This window comes from Podarcis muralis, chromosome 3 (assembly GCF_964188315.1).
Source record: "Podarcis muralis chromosome 3, rPodMur119.hap1.1, whole genome shotgun sequence".
Classification (NCBI taxonomy): Eukaryota; Metazoa; Chordata; class Lepidosauria; order Squamata; family Lacertidae; genus Podarcis; species Podarcis muralis.
This window is the reverse complement of record NC_135657.1, coordinates 83,550,677-83,569,520: the sequence shown is the minus strand read 5'-3', so window position 1 is coordinate 83,569,520 and position 18,844 is coordinate 83,550,677. Positions and strand designations below refer to the sequence as shown.

Sequence of the window (18,844 nt, the reverse complement as noted above, 5' to 3'; positions counted from 1 at the left end):
TAGATTTCACTTCTTTGCTGTTTTGAATACTGCACGTTGTGTTGCTTGGCTTTTTTCACACCCAGTTAAATCGAGGTTTATATCCAAAGTGATTGTCTAGTATGCTGCCTGAGCTATTATTTAAGAGCCCAGAATCAATTCTCCATTCTTTGTGTGTGTGTGCGCGCACACACACATTATTTCTTTGAAAACCAAATTTAATCTCCTCTGAAAGACTTTGGCAGAACTGATTCCTGAATTATGCTGGATCATGCCCACAGAGTACAACTGCCAAATGTCTCAGTCAGTCATTTCCTCAGCCTGTCATTTATGCTTGCCTTGGAAGTTGAGGTCTGAGCAATCACAGAGCATTCCCACTCCCAAAACAGAATGATAGCTGGTAGGAAAGGGAACCTATCAAAACTGTTATGCTGACATGACCACTAGACAAGTTCCAGGCTGTGCACAGTTCCTGGCAAGCATGGGAGCCTCCTTTATACATGGTTTGTAACAACATGGGAGGGATGCATATCTCTGTCAAAACCTCAACAGGGTTAATTTAAAAATGTGTGTGTGTGTTTTCATATTGGAAGGAGGGAAGAGATAGGAATTCACTTTCTATATTTGCTGAATTGCAGCTATATACTGTTATGACCCAGCAACTGTCAATTAAGAGCCTGAATGAATATGGACTTTACAAACTGCAGATTCATCCCCACACTTGAGAATGGCAGCCCAAGCAGTGACGGTGAGCCGCCATCTCACTTTATGCCAGGGTTAACTAGTAGTGTCAATTTAGCCCAGGATTCACACCTGATGAACTCAAGACAGAGTAGTTACAGACAGCCTCCTCTGCCTGAAGTCTCTACTCCCCAAGGACCAGTGCAGAAATACCACAAAGGGCTTTTAATGGTATCAGACACGGCCTAAAGTTTAGAAGACACCACCACCCCTATCCCACATACAGAAACTTACCAGACTGGCAGCTGAATCTTAAACCAACACTGCCGACAGGACAGTGTCTAACTCCACCACGCCTGAGGGGAACAGGCAATGTAGGGAGAGCAGGGCATATAGAGTTCTGCCCTTCAACACTTCACCATCATACTACTCTTGCCTGGGAACTTGGTGCTACCCAGTCAAACAAATGCTGCAATGCAGTAGCACTATCTTGCATCCCATGAGCAGAGCAACACATGGCATATATATGTGATGCCGGCTGGAGTGCGTAGCCTAGGCTGCTGGCTCATACATTAGGAGAGGGCAACTAAATGAAAGAGCCAGGCCAACCAAAAAGCAAGGATTGTTCTGCCAATGCACCAGGTCCTAAGGATAGGAGCAGCAGAGGGGTGAAGAGGGACTGCCAGACACAGCCTCATTCTGCCTCATGGTACTGGAAGACCTGGCCATATTGATTGGGGCTCAACTTTGTCTTAGAATTGCACAAGACATCCAATGATGAAGGCCATTATTGATTTGTACTAAAATGAAAAGTAGTAAGAATGTGAAATTTGAAAAATTGGGACTAGAAACCACTATCCTAGAAATATAGCCTGTTCATACGATTTATTATTAGCTTTATGATATGCTTAGTAGTGTACAGACATAGTGTCATGGTTGAAAGTGTGAGCAGGAAGCTTCCTAGTTCAAAATCTTACCTCAGCCATGAATTTACAACATGGCCTCAGTACTATTGAGAATAATGTATGCAAAATACCATATAAAGTTTATCATCACACTAAAAGCTGTGTTCTCCAATATAATTGTATTTGATATTAATCTTATTTATTGTAATATTTTCAAATGCTGATTACCAGGATAAACAACTAACAGTTGTTGCTAAATACTTCCATGTTTATGAGAATGCAACTTGATATTGACTATAATGCACTGTTAAAATCATTTGAGATAAATGTCAAATGCGCGCGCGCACACACAGTACAGCAAAACAGTTTCTTAAAGTTGTGGTAGATAAGTCCTTCTATTTTATTGAGCAGCCCAAGCTACTGTAGGATTGGATACAGAACTCTGCTTGGCAGCAGCTAGCACGACCTTCCAAAAGTTTGGGAGACCCTCTGTAACATCATGGGAGGTGGGCTGGAGGCTGCAAGGGAATGGAGGGAAATCAAGTGAAAACTGCCCCCACCCCTTCCCCTCCTTCAGCAGGAAACCTTTGCTGGATTCCAGTTTCTCCACAAATGAAAGGAGCCCTTCCATTGAAATTGTGACTTTCTTGTGTACAGTTTTCTTGTGAATTTTAATACTTAACCAAATCTTCATTGCACTCTGCAAGCCTAACCATACTGAACTAATTATTTAAGCCAAAGTAACAGGTATTGGTTCCAGCTTGAACAAAATGCAGATTTTCCATAGCGATAACGATGCTTTCATTTCATATATTGTTGGCTCCTTTGTGCTTTCTATTGTTTCCTTTTCACAAGGCTGCTTGGCGGTTTTATGCTACTGATTGCAGACGAACAAACCTGACAGCCACTTGGCGATATTATGAAAGTATTCTTCCATCCCTTAGGCATGTATCAGTGCTACAAATGACACCAAAAAGTCATGACTTGTATTGGTATACTAATATGCTTTTCTTTTCTTTTTTGTTTCATCCCCTGCTCCCTCTTGCCTTTCTTTCCCTTTATCATATATCCTGCATGTAGTGTGTATGGCGTAGTTATGCGGCTGATGAGAAATCCGTTTCCATTGCTACCTGGAAGCCTCATTTGAAGGCCTTGCATACCTGCAGCCCAACAAAGTAGGTAAAAATGTGGCAGTTGGTGCTGTACTTGATGTCTGTTTTGAGCTTATAAAAATCAGTGTGTGGTTTTGTCTTGTTGTCCCCCCCCCCCCTTAATACCATTCATTAAGGAACTTAGGCAGCAAACTGGGACAATTACACATCCTCCAAACATAATGACAAATCGGATTCCCATTTTCTTTTGTTTCTGAGCCATTATTACAACAAAGCAATAGAAGATTTTTTCCGCCACCAAGTCCTCCAAACCCTGCTGGAAGTTAATCTTCTAATAGCATCTAGGCAAAATATTACCTGCGTTGGACTCAGTTAATGCTAATTCATCCTACTTCACATGGTTGGTGATATATTATTCCAATCTCTAGGGCACCACACTGGCTACCCCTGCATTATTTATTGTCGATTTCTAGCAGCTTAGACCTGCTGACTTCCATTGGTTTTTCTCAATCTAATTGTGCTTAGAGTTAGAAGAAAAAGCAGGCGTAAAAACAGCATGTAGGTCAAAGGGCCACACTAATTTATACCAGCAGAGGTTTTGTCTTGTTACTATTCAGATTAGGAAAAGACTGAATGAAACCCAACCAACTGGTTAATTCACCACAAACAATTTGCTGCTTCTTTCAGTTTGCAGTACTGTGCTTTTTGCATAAAGCTGCTGTGTTTTTCTTTTTCTTTGTAATAAACAGAAGCTTAAAAGTCACCATGTTATCCTTACTGTCAATTACATTCCACATGTTTCCTCTTCCTGTGAGAAACCTGTGTAGGAGGGTGTTAGTAATAAAACTGATACGGCTGTTCTTCATTCCCATTAGATGGGTCATACTGATATGAATCCTGGGAAACATCTATTTTCAGTGGGAGAGAAATGCGTAGCTTTCTACTTCTATGTGTAATGGAAATGAAGATAACAATATCATTTCGTCATATATGTTCCTTGTTAGATAATCATAGTTAACAAAGAAACAGCCCCTATTCATTTGAGGTCAGAATTTGGTTGGGAGAAACATGCCTATTGAAGCAGAAATTCTATATTAAAAGATTAATCAAAATAATGCTTTTTAATTACAAACACACACACAATATAAATTGGGCATCCTTCTAGGAATTATGACAACAAAATAATGATTGTATTATCTACCTTAGAAAGTGTTTTCCAGAATAAAGTTCTAGAAGTTTAGGATGGATTCTAGCATGTTTTCATATGAAACAGCAATTCTTGTTATTTCTTTTGCTTTAAAAACTGTCACCTAACCATTTTGAGCTGTAAGAATAAGTGAAGATGGAAAACAAATAGATTCTGAACAAGAATCCTATACACTCCTAAACTCCTTACTCTCTCCTCTAGAACTGAGACTTTGGTGTGGGTAGCGCTGTGGGTTAAACCACAGAGCCTAGGGCTTGCCGATCAGAAGGTCGGCGGTTCGAATCCCTGCGACGGGGTGAGCTCCCGTTGCTCAGTCCCTGCTCCTGCCAACCTAGCAGTTCGAAAGCACGTCTAAGTGCAAGTAGATAAATAGGTACCGCTCCGGTGGGAAGGTAAACGGTGTTTCCGTGCGCTGCTCTGGTTCGCCAGAAGCGGCTTCGTCATGCTGGCCACATGACCCGGAAGCTGTACGCCGGCTCCCTTGGCCAATAAAGTGAGATGAGCGCCGCAACCCCAGAGTCATCCGCGACTGGACTTAATGGTCAGGGGTCCCTTTACCTTTACCTGTCTTATAGAAGGGAACTGAAAGTAGTGTGGAGTTCTCAAGACCCATTTGTTGTGGCTAAACTATAATTGTTCCTGCTATTTTGCCTAACAATAAAATATGGGGCAGACATACAACTGTTTAAAAAGACAAAGGGTGGCAGAGAGAGATTACCGGTATGTTTCAGTCTAGTTTGTCTTCTCTTCCATTTTCCCCACTTGGATGGGCACAGAAAGCTGATTTGTAAATTTCATCTAATTGGCAGGCACAAAGCTCATGATTGCTCCACTGGAACTCCTGAAAGCTTCAAAATAAAAATATTTTGTTCTCAGAGGCTAGAAATGTTGGTTTTAATTGTGTTTTAGACAATCACTTAAGACTTAAGAGTTATCTAAGTTATGTAATCAGTTAAGTCATAGTCTGACTAAATATATTACAGTACACTTCTGGCCAAGGAAAAATATTATCTGACATCAGTCCTCTGTGTGAAATCTCAGGTCCCAATTACTAAGTCAAATGTGCTCCATTAAAAGATATCTGCATCTAATAATAAGCCTACAGCTTTCTGTTATCTGTATATCAGCACCTGCATTTTGCCTAAATAAGTGCTTTGCCAACTCATTCAATAATGGTATGTATTAAGCGCATTTAGCATGCCTTGAGGTGCTGTTCAAATATTTTTTCTGATGTCACGGTAGTTATATTAGTACCTGCTTGAATGTTTTGTGTTTGCTTTATAAAATGTTATTATTAAATGTATTAATTTGATTAACGCAGCCAGCCGTGATATAGTGTTTATCTAATAATGTTTGTAACCACATCATAATCGGTACTGCCAGCATAACAAATTTCTTTCTTCCCCAAACTTTCTCTCTTCCGTTCTTTGACACCGGAAGGAAAGAACAAGGGGAAGCATCTAGCAGGTTTGTGGTGTTTCTATGCATATAGTTTTAAAAGTGAAAAACGTTGTTTGAGAATGGGTGCAGATCTCTGTGAATGCAGGCTCCAAATATATTGGCACAGTATTGACTAAAAAAGCTCATGCTCAGATCCAGTAATGGGAAGGATTTAAGTACAGAATTCTAATTTTTCTAGACACAATAATATTGTGAGAACAGAATACTGCTCAGTATCATCCACAGATGCCTAGCAACATTTGCATGTTTAATAATGGATTCTGCAGGAGTATGAACCTAGCACTATACTTCAATGGATAACAGAATGATTGATCAAGACTTGAAAGACATTTGTCTCTTACCATCCAGGGTAATGAATTAGGGCTAGATGAATCATCCCTTGTGACACATGAAAACACCTCTTAGAAACGTCAGTAATTAAGTGGTTTATAAATAACTGAAATACCTAAACAAACAAGCAAACAGTCTGAAGGAGGGTGATGTCTTGAATATGATGGTTTTCCCCAGTACAACTTTTAAAATTGACACGTCTGTATATAAATTCAAAACTAATTTAATTACTTAATAATTTAAATCACCAACTGACATAACTTTTAACTAAATAGTGTGGTTGTGATCGATTGAAAATACTACATATATGACTAAAACCTGAATGGTGGATGAATATTTTCACACACTTTGAGTTATCTCATTGTCATAACCCCCAGATCCATACCTTATGCATATTCACTCCTATTGCTGTCTAAACTCACAGAAGCAAACATCATTTGACAATCCTAACAACCACACAATCTGACTGCCTAGAGAGAGTGGGACCATGCTGGGTAGGCTGCTGTCATTTCAAATTTCCCTGCAGGTGAACATTATTATAAGACAATACTCATCTGGTTTTGAGGATGAAAAGGGAATTTTGAAGGATCCCATTATATGAAGCAGGATAAACACGGTCAGGCATTTATGCACTGGCAGGATTTCTGATGTAAGTAGGGTCCACATAATAAAAATCAAAGGCCAAGGTCCATCTAGTCCAGTATCCTATTTTCAACAGTAACTGGACAAGTATCTCTGGAAGATCACAATCACAGCATGAAGGTATTCCTTTTGCTCCTTACATGTGGTAATCAAAAGTATGTTGCCTCTGAACATGGTTCCATTTAACTATCATGCTTAATAGCCAGAGATGTACCTATTTTTATACATAAATTTGTATGATATTTTTTAAAGCATGTAAGGCAATTCATAAAGCACAATGGAATCTCTTTCACTGTGATTCAATTCCACACTGGTCTAGTAATGTTTGTATGTCAGAAATACATAAGCAAGGTGAATGGCCCTTCTCACATGGACCTCATCCACCTTGAGATCCCCAAGGTCTCTATCCCAAGACATAAGAGACAAGTTAGAACCTCTTTGTTTTACTTTTGGACTTGCACTTTCCCTCTTTTTTCAACATGGCCAATGATTGGGATAATGGGAATTGTAGTCACAACAACATCTTGAGGGCCATAGGGTCTGCACCCCTCCTCTATTTCTTAAAGCAATTTTAGTCATCTACGGCTCTTAATGTACTAGTAAGGTATACTGCAAATACAAGATCAAAGTTGCCTTGGATACATTACTCCAAATGTGAAATACATTACTTAAAAAGGAGGCTATGGACCATCAAAGGGAAACTGCATATGCAGTCAGAGCTATCCCACTGCTGATTAGAGAAAGGAAATGTTCTCCTTTTCTGTAGGGGTTGGTTGTTCCATCACCAGCAACAGGAATCCTGTTATACTCTGGATCCCAGTCAGAAATTTCAAGGTTGGGTGAGAGCCACTTCTCCTAACAGCTGCCAGAACCAATTTCATATTGTTCTCTTTCACGTGTCCTCCTAGTGGTGCAGCAATAAAACTGCTAGCACATTTGCAAAGTTTAGCAGGGTTTAGCATGGTTTCAAGTTGGATAGGGGAACACTTGTTGAGATTCCTGCACTGCAAGCAGATGGATTTAGTTGATCCTTGGGGTCACTTCCAAATGTACAATTCCATGATTCTATGTATATAATTAGCCTGACTGCTAATGCACATTTAATCCATTGTCTAGAAGTAAGTAAAACTGATATATAAACAAAACTTGGTCAGCACTGTTGCCACACTCAAGTTACTACCATAACTATTAAAAACTAAAACAGTGTTTTAAGATATTCCAAAAGGCCTGTGGAATTTACTCACAAACCTCCCACTAACTTTCATGGAGTTAATATTTAAGATATTTCAAGATATTGAAGGATCTTTGCCAGGCTTGCTCAACCTCGTCCCTCCAGACTTTTTTGGCCTACAACTCCCATGATCCCTAGCTAGCAGGACCAGTGGTCAGGGATGATGGGAATTGTAGTCTGAAAACACCTGGAAGGCTGGGGTTGAGGAAGCCTGATCTTTGCTATGACTAGACCCAGCTCAACAAATCATATAAACTTAATTTTCTTCATTAACATTCATATAAACATATACACTTGAAAAATAAGAAATACAAGACTATTGTAGAGATAAGAGACATTCATAAGAAAATAAGGTTTAATAAAAGGCATCACTGTTCTTAGTTTGTATTAGCTATCATACTTTGGGGACTGCAGTCCCTCAAGGGTAAGGAACTGCATACCACAAGCCATGGGTAAGGCCAGAGTTGGTTAAGTGAGGCTCCCACCCTTTCCTTTCCTGTCACCCATTTTACCCCCATTTTCTCCCTTCTTGACACAGAGGTGGCCCGCGTCTGCTTTAAGACCAATGTAACAATCATATATCTACTGTAAATATGACTTCAGCATTTTAAAAACAACACACTCTTCAGTTGGCATCCTAGGCTGAGTATTATTTATTTTCTGTATTGCATATTTCAATATACAATATACAATTTCTCATTTAACTGACAACATACCCAGGTTAAAGGCTCAGGAATTGTTGGTCACCCAAAGCCACAAAGTAAGCATAATGGGACTTAAGCTCCCAAGCCAGTGATCCACAGAGGGTGGGGGCTAGCTATGCCTTCTTGTGGTTAATCAGTAGCCCATAGTTCCTAGTAGTTCTTAAAGTGTGGCCTACACGTATCAGCCTACATCACTTATAATCTGATATTTTGCATTAACTGATAGTATAATTGCAACATACTGTGGTGCATTTTCAGCTACTGAAAGTTAAATTCCCAGTTCAAATTTTCTTCATGGCAGCTGCTCTGTTTAGCAACTCTCATATGGGTTGAGCAGCTGCTGAATATTCCTGATTTAGAGTGCAGAAGCAAATCATGTAGGGGGGATATTCTTATGGTAAGCATAAGTGACTTGCTCTGTGGTACTTAATGGTGCCAGTGTCACTTGAGTAGCCATGTCTTGAGATGCTGTTCTCAGCCAGTGTGCAGGAATATCTATGCCCAAGGACAAGGTACCATTTTTAACCAAAGGGCCATGTTTGCTCATGGACAACCTTCTGCCAGTTGGTGTTTGGGACAAGAAAAAAGTAAGTGGAGTAATGTATGTGTCTCTTCTTACCTTTGTAGGATACATTCCAGCCACACAAAATTCAGAGGCATTACCTCAGTTCAAGGACACATTCCAGGCAGGCAAAAACACTCAAAGGGAGACATGAAGCAGGGCAAATGAGGTGTGGCTTGGGGAGAGCAGGTATGGTCTAGCAATGGGATGTGCCCTGAGAAGAGTCCTGAGAGCCAGACAGGGGGACCTGCAGGGCCACATTCAGCTTCTATGCCTCTGGTTCCTTACCTATGATGTACAGAGTTTAGTCTTTTAATAAACAAATCAGCATTAATATTCACAGGCAAAATAATAATAATATAATAATATTAAATAAGTAACAATAATATTGATATTGTGAGCTGTATCCAATGGATTCCCGTGCAGCCCCCCTAAATCTGCTTTAGGGAATTGAGGGCCTCTCCAGAGCAGATTTGGGAGTGGTGCAGCGGGGAGGGGAAACAGCTGAAAATGGCTTCCTTCCTGTTCTGCTGACAAAAGCTTTATCATCAAGCAACACCAATGGATACAACCTTAGTAATGCTAACGCTTAACTGATGTGTTTTAAATTCTATTTTTAAATATACAATATTTTAGATTTTCTCTGTTTTGCTAGGTGTTGCATATTTATGACTGTGACTATCAAATAGGTTTCCCTTTTAATGGAAAAACTGCACAAACTATTGAGTATAACATACATTGTCAGTTGCACTTCAGTTTACTTTTTTTGGAAATTGAGGTGAAGGACAATATATTTTGCACTGACCATGAGTAAACCACAATTTCTACACATTCCAGTTAAAATTTGTTGTTCACAAGAAGCTTTGCTTAAAAGATAGCTTGACATATAACCTACATAAGATTGCTGAAAGCTTAAATAGGTTATCAATTACTGAGGGCTGTCAACAGAGAATGAATTTTACTCCATTAGGAAGATGGGCTTTTACTATTCTGTTATATTGTAGTAATATATTCTGATCGTGAACCTGTCTTTGGATATACATTGCAGGAGTTTTGTCTTAGATGAATGTTCAGGACTTTTGACTGTCATTTCTGGATACATTTCGTTGTAATCACAATTCTGACTTCTGTTTGACACAGCAATCTTACATTTTACAATTGGCTTGTAAATTTTAAGAAACAAAAACGGTAGCGGTCTGACTTGCCTTACACGGAAAACCTAACCCCTTTCCTCACATGGAATGCTTAGTAATATGATCCTCTATTTCCCCTCACTCCTAGTAAGCTTTATAGTAATAAACAGAAGCTCTTCAGGATGTACACCTCTCGGAAACATAGGTATCCAGCATCCTGTCTATTCACATGATATTTGGGAATGCCAACTAACATCAGGTGCATGAAGAGTTTATTTCCCCTTCTTAATGCTTTACAGTTTTTACTCTTCAAAGGGTTCTTCATTATTTGGCTGGGTCGCCCACTACAATTGCTTGTAATTTTCCTTGTTGCTTGCTGCCTGCAATTATATACCAAAATAGCCACGCACAAAGAAATTGCCTCTTATGATTTGTGTAGCAATAATCTAAATACTCCACACAATGGGACAAGTGCAATGTTGCAGTGCCTTAGTTTAAGACTATTTGTGCTCTTCCGTCTGATATGCTTGAGCTAAGAAATAGCTATGAATGATTCTAATAACTAAGTTTTCCTGAGTCCAATATGATTTTTGCAATAGTGGTGTTTGGTGTTTCCACATTGTTTGGTTGTAAAGTTAGGCAGCTATAATCACAGACCACTTGCAAAGCAATTATAGTAGTAGATGTTTTGCACTTCTGAAGAGTCATTGTGGCCTAGCTTGTGGGGACTGTGCTAGGTGAAGTGCAGTGTACAGTGTGCAGAACTGCATGTTCAAACAGTTGTTTACTCCAACTGGAATCTCTTGACCTCTTTGCCATTTAACCAAAAATAGTAATTACTATTTTTGGATCTCAAGGGGGAAATCCCCTGTTCCCTGCCAAAGGGGGGGGGGGGGAGAGTACATCAAGTTTCCAAGAAGTAATATCAAATCAAAAAGATTCTTGATTTTTTAAAAAATCAATAAAGTAAGAATTCATTGTTGGCATGTGTCTGTCTTGGGAGATAATGGAAGAGTGCCTTCGGGGGTAAAGTCAAACTGTTGGAGAGTTCTAGCGCCTGCTGTGGCTGTTGAGAATGATAACAGGAGAGACATGTTTTATTGCCAGTGGGGCAGAAGAAGGCACCTGGTTTTGCACATGCAAATTGCTTATAGCAGTTATAAATCTATGAGAAGGCAATGACTGGGAACAAAATTTGATCAATGTCATTCTTCTGTAGAACTTGAAAATGCACTTTGTGCATGATAACTGCTTTATGGATTTGGTCCTAAGGCCTAATTCATACACTGAATGAGTGGCAGAGCAGGTGCTTTAAAACATCATTGTGGATACTGCTCCACATGCACAGCGAACTGTTTATGTAAATAAAACCCTATGTAGTTCTAGGAGGTTTTCATCACACCATTGCAGCCCCTCGTTTTTGTGGTTTCCGATTATGTGTTTAAAAGTTGGTGGAACAACACAGCAACTTCTACATAGCTGCATTTTCAGTGTGTGAATCAGGTCTGAGCCTACTTACATCTTCTATCCCACAAATGTTGATGATAATTCAGCAAAATTATTGTTATTATTAGTAGTACTAGTTGTATTTTAATTTATTACCCACCCTTCACCCTAGGGTCCCAGGGTGGATTACAGCAACTAAAATATGTCTAAAACAGTTAAAAACAGCTTACAATCACATACAAAAAAAATAAATCTCGGCAGTTTTCCTGTGTAGCTCTGCTGATACCACAGTGACCTCTAGTGTTGCCAACAGATATAGGAAAAAGCAGAAAAATACAGAACTCACAAAAACATGGCAGTGTGTAGATACAGGAGTGAAATATAACAAAAGAGAAAAGCAATCAAGGCATTTGGAAGGGAAAAAGAACTACATCTAGTGACTTGAAACAATATTCAGAGTAATATCCAGACCTATCAACTGTCCTACTTTTTTTGTAGGAAATATCCAGTTATGTTGGTTTGTAGTTATAGCTTAGACTTGAGCTCATAAGACCAGCTACGAACCTTAATGAACTTCAAATAATGTCATTTGCAAGCTAGCTATAAGCAGATTCCCTAGATTATTATTTTACTCAGTAAGAACAAAACAGAATAATTCTTCAGTTTACTCTTCAACCTTAAAAAAATACAAGGGTAACTTTTACTTTTAGCAGCCATTTAGGAATGTAATCCAAATGAAGGCAAGTATTAAATTATCTACAGAAGTTTCCTCATCTTTATTTCTACAGTGGTGCCTCGCAAGACGAAATTAATCCATTCCACAAGTCTCTTCGTCTTGCGCTTTTTTCGTCTTGCGAAGCATGGCTATTAGCGACTTAGCGGCTATTAACGGCTTAGCGGCTTTAAGAAAAAGGAAACAAACCCGCAAGAACTCGCAAGACGTTTCGTCTTGCGAAGCAAGCCCATAGGGAAATTCGTCTTGCGAAGCACCTCAAAAAACAAAAAACCCTTTCATCTAGCGGGCTTTTTGTCTTGCGAGGCATTCGTCTTGTGGGGCACCACTGTATTAGGTAGAGGACCATACTAGGTCCTAAGTAATACTTCTGTATGAGACACAATTGCTTACGTGATGGAACTTTTCTTTCTTGCACACTGCTCTTTTTTATGTTTACCATCTGAATTTCCTGGAAGATAGCTTGCAGATAGCCTAGCCCTAGACGGTTGTTCCACATCTGGAGCTGTATGTAGTTTTACCACCTCTCATTTCGAGGGTGAAAATATTGCTTTATCCTGCCTGTTTCTATTGGCATTCCTATAGTGAGTATAAGTTGTGCTCTGGCCTTGCATTCATTGGGGCAGGGGGATTTGGAGGTGGGCCTTCATAGCACATCTCCACAATTCCATACGCTTAATCATATGAACACTTATATTTATGTGTTTCTGATTGCCATTTCTGTTTGCATAACTCTCTACCACAGTCATAGTTTAGTTCAGTCTCCAGCTTTCAAGCAATATTTATTATAATTATACCTATCAAGTATATCCTTGGGGCAGTGGGGGGGGGGGGGAGAATAAAACAAAGTATATAACCTGAGCTATATGTAGGCAGCAGTGTTGGAAAAAAAGAAGAAACAGAGTATAAATACAAAAAATACAATAGGCTAATGACCCGCAGGATCCCTTCCAACTGTACAATTCAATTATTGTTCCATCAAGACAAACATTTTGGTTTCCCTCACTGAGTATTCCTCCCCCCATGTCCAATTCTGGGGGTTCTCCTGGCAGCCTCAGAGCCAATATGGGGGGGGGGGGGGAGAGGAGGAAAGCTTCATTGAACAAATGGATATCCTTGTGTAGAGTTTCTGCTGATGGGATTCTTTAGTTGAATCTTGCCCAATAGTTAAGGGGAATGACATGCTATAAGAAGCAAAGGGATTTAAAAATGCACACTTTTATGGTTAAGCAGGGAGATTAGATTAAGACAGTTCTGGAGACAGGTACTCTCTCAGCAACTAAGAACTTTTTAATACAATGTTTCTAATATTAAATTGTGGTAATATGATTTTAGTACTCCCTCCATTTGTCCAGCATGTGCTTGATTTGTTGCATATGATCTCCTGCCTGATCTCTGCTTGCACTGCGGATAAGATGTACTAAGTTGCATGTGCAATTTTTATTATTATCTATAAACATCATAACAATGGTGCCTCATAATTTCATTTTATATTCTCATACGGAACATTTCCTTTTTAGATTGGAGCTAGGCATAGGGAACAGTACGTTGTAAAGTTTCTCGGTAATTCTAGAACACACTTCCATTTACAATGTTTTGTGCATTGTCATGCTGCAGTAAGATGCAAGGACCATGACAAGTGGAACAGACAGGACCTCAACTTGATTAGCAGCTATAGCAACAGGCAGATAATCTTTGCCACATGTATCTTGATGGATTTGCTTCTACAAGAACTTTATGTTCTTACTGCAGAAACCAGTAAAATCTGGTCCAGTTCTAGAGATTTTTCCACTTGCAATACAAACATCATATTTCTGTCTAACTCCCTGCCCATTCAAGAAGCAAAGAGCAATGGCAGAGCTAAATCTATGAACCCCAGCACCATTCCACATCTCTTCCAACATGGAACCTCCATTTGTGTCTTACTGATGTATAGTCACTGGCTACAACCCTAGACACACGTACTAGAGAGTGTCCTATTTAATTTAGAGATACCTCTGAGTAATTTTTTTTTAGGATTGCACCATGCAAACATTACTAGTGTTCAGCTGAGAGTAATGTATATATTTCACATGAAAATGTGAACAAAGATTACTCTGCAACTTTTAATTTCTAAATGCCCTTTTTTTGCAAGTAAACAAGAGAATCATTCAAAAATAAGCAGCCTGCATCTTTGATGTTTTTGTTTAGATGTGAAATCTGAAGCTATAGAGCATCTTTGATCCGCTAACAGTTGACTGATTTTCCAACCCCAGTTCATTAGTGTGCTTTGGGGCTATCAGCTGCAAGAAATTCACCAGTGTATGTCACACTCTTGTGAAATACTCATTTCATTGATAATACTTATTAGATATTTTGTTAATTTTCTTAATGTTTGTTTTTGTCTTGTCCAAATAAGTGTTGTAATACGGAATTTGAAATGTAATGTTTGCTAATAATGTTTGTGGAGTATTAAAGTCTTGTTTTGGGGGGAAATGCATGTATAACAAAAATAATCTTGCTTGCTGTAACTCTTAACAAATGGCATGCAAAAAAGCACTTGACAATATTATTCCTAGATTAGTAGAAATGCACTGACTTATGCTATGCTACTTTAAGACATAGTTACAACTGTCTAAAGGTTTAAAACTGAAGCTTTGCTATGACATTTGAAATTTTATATTTATTTTATTTTATTTCATTTTTTAGAATATAGGACGTAAACAATATATTTTTTATTCAGTAGATAACACAAAATGATTATAATCCCTAGGATATTGAAAATGAATGCAGCTATCTCAAAATTTATCTAAAAATAAAATACAGACAATAGGAATTGTACATGTACCCATTGTCCCTTATGTGAGGGGAATATATATATATACAGTTCCCTAGCAGAAACATTTTAGAGTGAAGGGCTAGCCATGCCAAAACTTATGAGAGCCACTACAAAGGGGATGAAGGCCACAATTCTTCCTCCTCCTGAGATCCCTCCACAAGACTGGAGTATGCACCTGAGGATCTTTGCCTTATTACCCCAATCCAGCAATATGATCCAGGTGGGAGGGTTCATGCACTGGCATGAAATTATCTCTTTCCAGAACAGCTTTCCCATTCATTTCAGTGAAGGGAGCTGTTTTAGACAGCCATTCCTTTGAAATGAAAGGTAACTCCCCCTCCACACATATAATAGATTCATATAACCATCTGAGTGCACCCTGTTCAGTAGATTGGGACATATATGTACATCTATTCAGCACTGTACAACAATTACAGTGAGTTGGAATGAAGTATGAAGTAAAATAAATTTTCTGCTTTCACAGTCAAAAACTGAGCTTTAAGGAACGGGTACGGATGGCTAGCCCACGTGGACAGAGTATCAAGAACAGGCAAGCTTCAGTTGGTGACAGGAGATCACCAAGTACTGATATTACGGCAGAGGGCAGCCCAACAAAAGTCCAAAAGAGCTGGAGCTTCAATGACCGAACACGCTTCCGACCTTCCCTACGTTTGAAGAGTTCACAGCCCAAGCCAGTGCCAGATAGTAAGGTTTATTTGTTTTTTTTAAAATATCAAGTGTTTTACTCATTGTAGTTATCATCCAGCTTACAACCACAAATTTGACTTTCATCATAGTAAAGCCACACAGACATTTAGGAGGTTCTGTGCTTTGATTCTAATCTTGCTGAAGCCATGCTTCTCCTACTGCTGCTTAATTTAAAGGTACTTTATGTGTCTGTACCTTCACATATACAGGGCAGTCCAGAGATTATATGGGCTGTATCTGGTCATTAACAGGCAGGCTACAAACCCTATCGTACCTGCGTACAACAGAGGGATGAAATCCTTCTGGTGATAGTTTCTCATACTACATGGGATACAGTACACTCTGGCACTCATCACAGTGTCTCATTGCGGCAGAGGCGGTTTAGTCATGCTGGCCACATGACTCAAAAAAAGCTGTCTGTGGACAAACGCCAGCTCCCTTGGCCTGAAAAGCGAGATGAGCGCCACACTCCATAGTCACCTTTGGTTGGACTTAACTGTCCAGGAGTCCTTTACCTTTTACAAACTGGAAAGGGTGCCACTAAGTCCAAGAGGACACCAAAGTAGTTTACAAGCAGAGTCAAGGAAGTTTCTTTCAGAAAATGGAAGTCTTACCCAAATGAGACACATACATACACACGCAGAGAGAGAACTTTGACAAAAGAAATGAAAGTAGACAATAAGGAATGTGAAAAAAATGTAAAGAGCATATTGCTTTAAAAAAGACCCTTTCTGCCTAAATAATAATAATAATAATAATCAGAACCAGGAAGCCAACTACAGAGCTGGTTATGGTATTTCTTAAAAGAGATTGCAGAAAAGCTGGGTGAATTCTGTGTGGCTTTTTGCACTACAGAAGATTCCTAATATTTTAGGAGGGAGATCTGACAAACTGAGCCAAATAGAACTTTCTGGGCCTTTTGGATGAATTCAAAATAAACAAACCTCCTTGGTCTGCTTGACAAACTCATCTGGAAATCGAAAGGTGTCACCGCCCCCCCAAAAAAGTTTTGCCTACTTTTAGTTCTTTTTTATTACTGTGAACAGTACCTACATTTAAAGCTACTTTTGTTACATGCTGGTAGTAGGCCATGTTCTAAAACTATTCAGTTTGAATTTGTGGTTTTTTTCCTAAAGGAATCTATTTAATCTGTATCCAAACCATTTAATCTTTCCAGCCTGTTATATGAGATAATTAGTATTCAATATATCTTGAAGGGATGGTGCAACTTACTAACCCATCAAAGTGTTCCATCATGAGAAAGTGCACAGACATTTCACGTTATTAATTAAAAAGAACTCTACAAGGATGCATTTGATTTCCATTCCTATTTTTGTAAGCTCACATGAATTCTGCCCTTTCATTGCCTTCAGTGTGATTTTGCAGTCATCAGGGTTAGAAACTTATTTTTAAAAATGGAAACACTGTTATGGCATCCTCAATTTACTTCTTCCCTTGTCCTTTTATATTATTTATGTCTTTTTAATGACTATTTTCATTTGTACAAAAACACTTTCTTCTCAGTTGAACTGTCTTGCTCTCTGGTCAGTCTCTATTCAGTTCCTTAGTGGTTTACAATGAATAATTTTCATATATAATACACTTTCCTGATAGATCTGCATGGTTTACAGGACATATATTAAGAATGACAGGTGTTTGTTTAATGAGTGTTGCCTACCTAGGCTTGCCAGCTTTTTTGCAGCTGATGCGTCATTGCATCTCCATAACACATAGTGTTTCAGCAGCTGAAGTTTTTGCTTTTCTGAGTTAAAAAGCAAAAAAGGGGTAACAATCCTGTGGCCATCCCAATCACCACCCCTTCCCCATCATAGTCAGATCTGTGAAGTACACAGGACATTGGAATAAGTATGATTGGTACCCTCCGGCGAACCAACCGGAGTGCCTGAGTTCAAAGCATTGTATGAGAAACTACTCAGAGTTAAGGAAGAAAAAGCAAAGAAAGCCACAGTATAGACTATAGTCTACTGTTTCATGATGGAATCATTAAGTCACAGTTAAAATGTGATTATCATTTTAACCATAGAACTATTGCTCTTACGGCTTTTAAGACATCTTGCAATTCTGCATAATTATTCGAAACAGAAGGATTTTGTTTTAATTAAATAAAAAAGCTTTATGTGCCAAAGGCTATCAGAAATTAGTATTTAATTCTCAGATAAATATTAGTAAGAAATCCAATGCGGGGTGCTGAGTATGGGGCCAAAATTTGGCAGCCCTAGTTTACCCTGCTGCAGTTGAGTTATATTCAGAAACATAGTGTCTCTGACCTAAGAGGTAGTATTTAGCCATCATGACTAGCGGTCATTGATAGACAGCTTTAAAAGACAAATTCATGAAGGATAAGGCTAACAGTGTGATTGAGTGGAAGTGCCAGTACCCAATAATCTGTCAATAGGCAAATGTATCTGCCTGTAATAATTCTGAGCCCCCTAATTAATAAAATTGCCTCTGAAAACAGGGCTCTCAAAAAACCTATTTTAGAATATGCTTCTGTTTTTGGCCTCAAAGAGTTAAGCTGCTGAAATGGGACTTGACTTGGGTCATTCTTTCAGTACATCAGCAGAACTTAGAAGAGAGGACTTTAGACCTTGATCAATGCTTGATTACTGCCAGCATTTGACAGTTCTCACAAAACAAGCAAATAGGATGATAAAAGTGTTTCTATTTTGTTGAGTAGGCAGATATACCTTGGCTGTTGCTCACTCTAAGAACAGCACTCTAAGGAAAAAATGAAAGCTGCATTTATAGTTCCACTCTTGCCAAGGTAAACCACAAAAAATATTGCTGAAACTTACACTATCTTACAGAACTATCCAAAGCCGTAATCAGCCCTGGTGAGAGGTCAGATGGAGTGGAGTTGTCCCTCTGCCCAGCCCTGTCCAGCTACCCCATCCTTTGCCATTTGATGGGCTCTGCTGTTTTCTCCTGCTCTGGAAGCTAGGACCCAAACCAATGGATTCAAATTACAAAAAAGGAGATTCCAACTAAACATCAGGAATAATTTTCTGACAATAAAAGCTGTTTGACAGTGGGGCAGTCTTCCTCAGGGGGTGGTGTACTCTCCTTCACTGGAGGTTTTTCAGCAGAAGTTGGATGGTCATCTGTAATGGATGCTTTCATTGAAATTCCTGCATTGCAGGAGGTTGGACAATATGACCTTCAGGGTCCCTT

The 18,844-nt window shown here is 39.1% G+C and overlaps 1 protein-coding gene and 1 long non-coding RNA gene across 6 annotated transcripts in view; one reads left to right on the top strand and one right to left on the bottom strand.

Moving 5' to 3' along the window:
* The window catches only part of LOC144327291 (uncharacterized), a 41,292-nt gene that overhangs the window by 3,841 nt on the left and 18,607 nt on the right, over positions 1–18,844 (bottom strand). For 4 of the 5 annotated variants that reach the window (XR_013392315.1, XR_013392313.1, XR_013392312.1 and 1 more), the window contains one exon: positions 8,872–9,102. This is a non-coding gene — a long non-coding RNA (uncharacterized LOC144327291). Of the gene's footprint in view, positions 1–6,164; positions 7,317–8,871; positions 9,103–18,844 lie in introns of those variants that run through there. The other variant, XR_013392314.1, reaches the window with a different exon arrangement.
* Positions 1–18,844, top strand: part of KCNQ5 (potassium voltage-gated channel subfamily Q member 5) — a 257,657-nt gene that overhangs the window by 227,886 nt on the left and 10,927 nt on the right. The window contains exons 8-10 of the mRNA XM_028722763.2: positions 2,646–2,740; positions 5,325–5,351; positions 15,429–15,649. Of these exons, the coding sequence (XP_028578596.2) occupies positions 2,646–2,740; positions 5,325–5,351; positions 15,429–15,649 (343 nt within the window). The remainder of the gene's footprint in view (positions 1–2,645; positions 2,741–5,324; positions 5,352–15,428; positions 15,650–18,844) is intronic.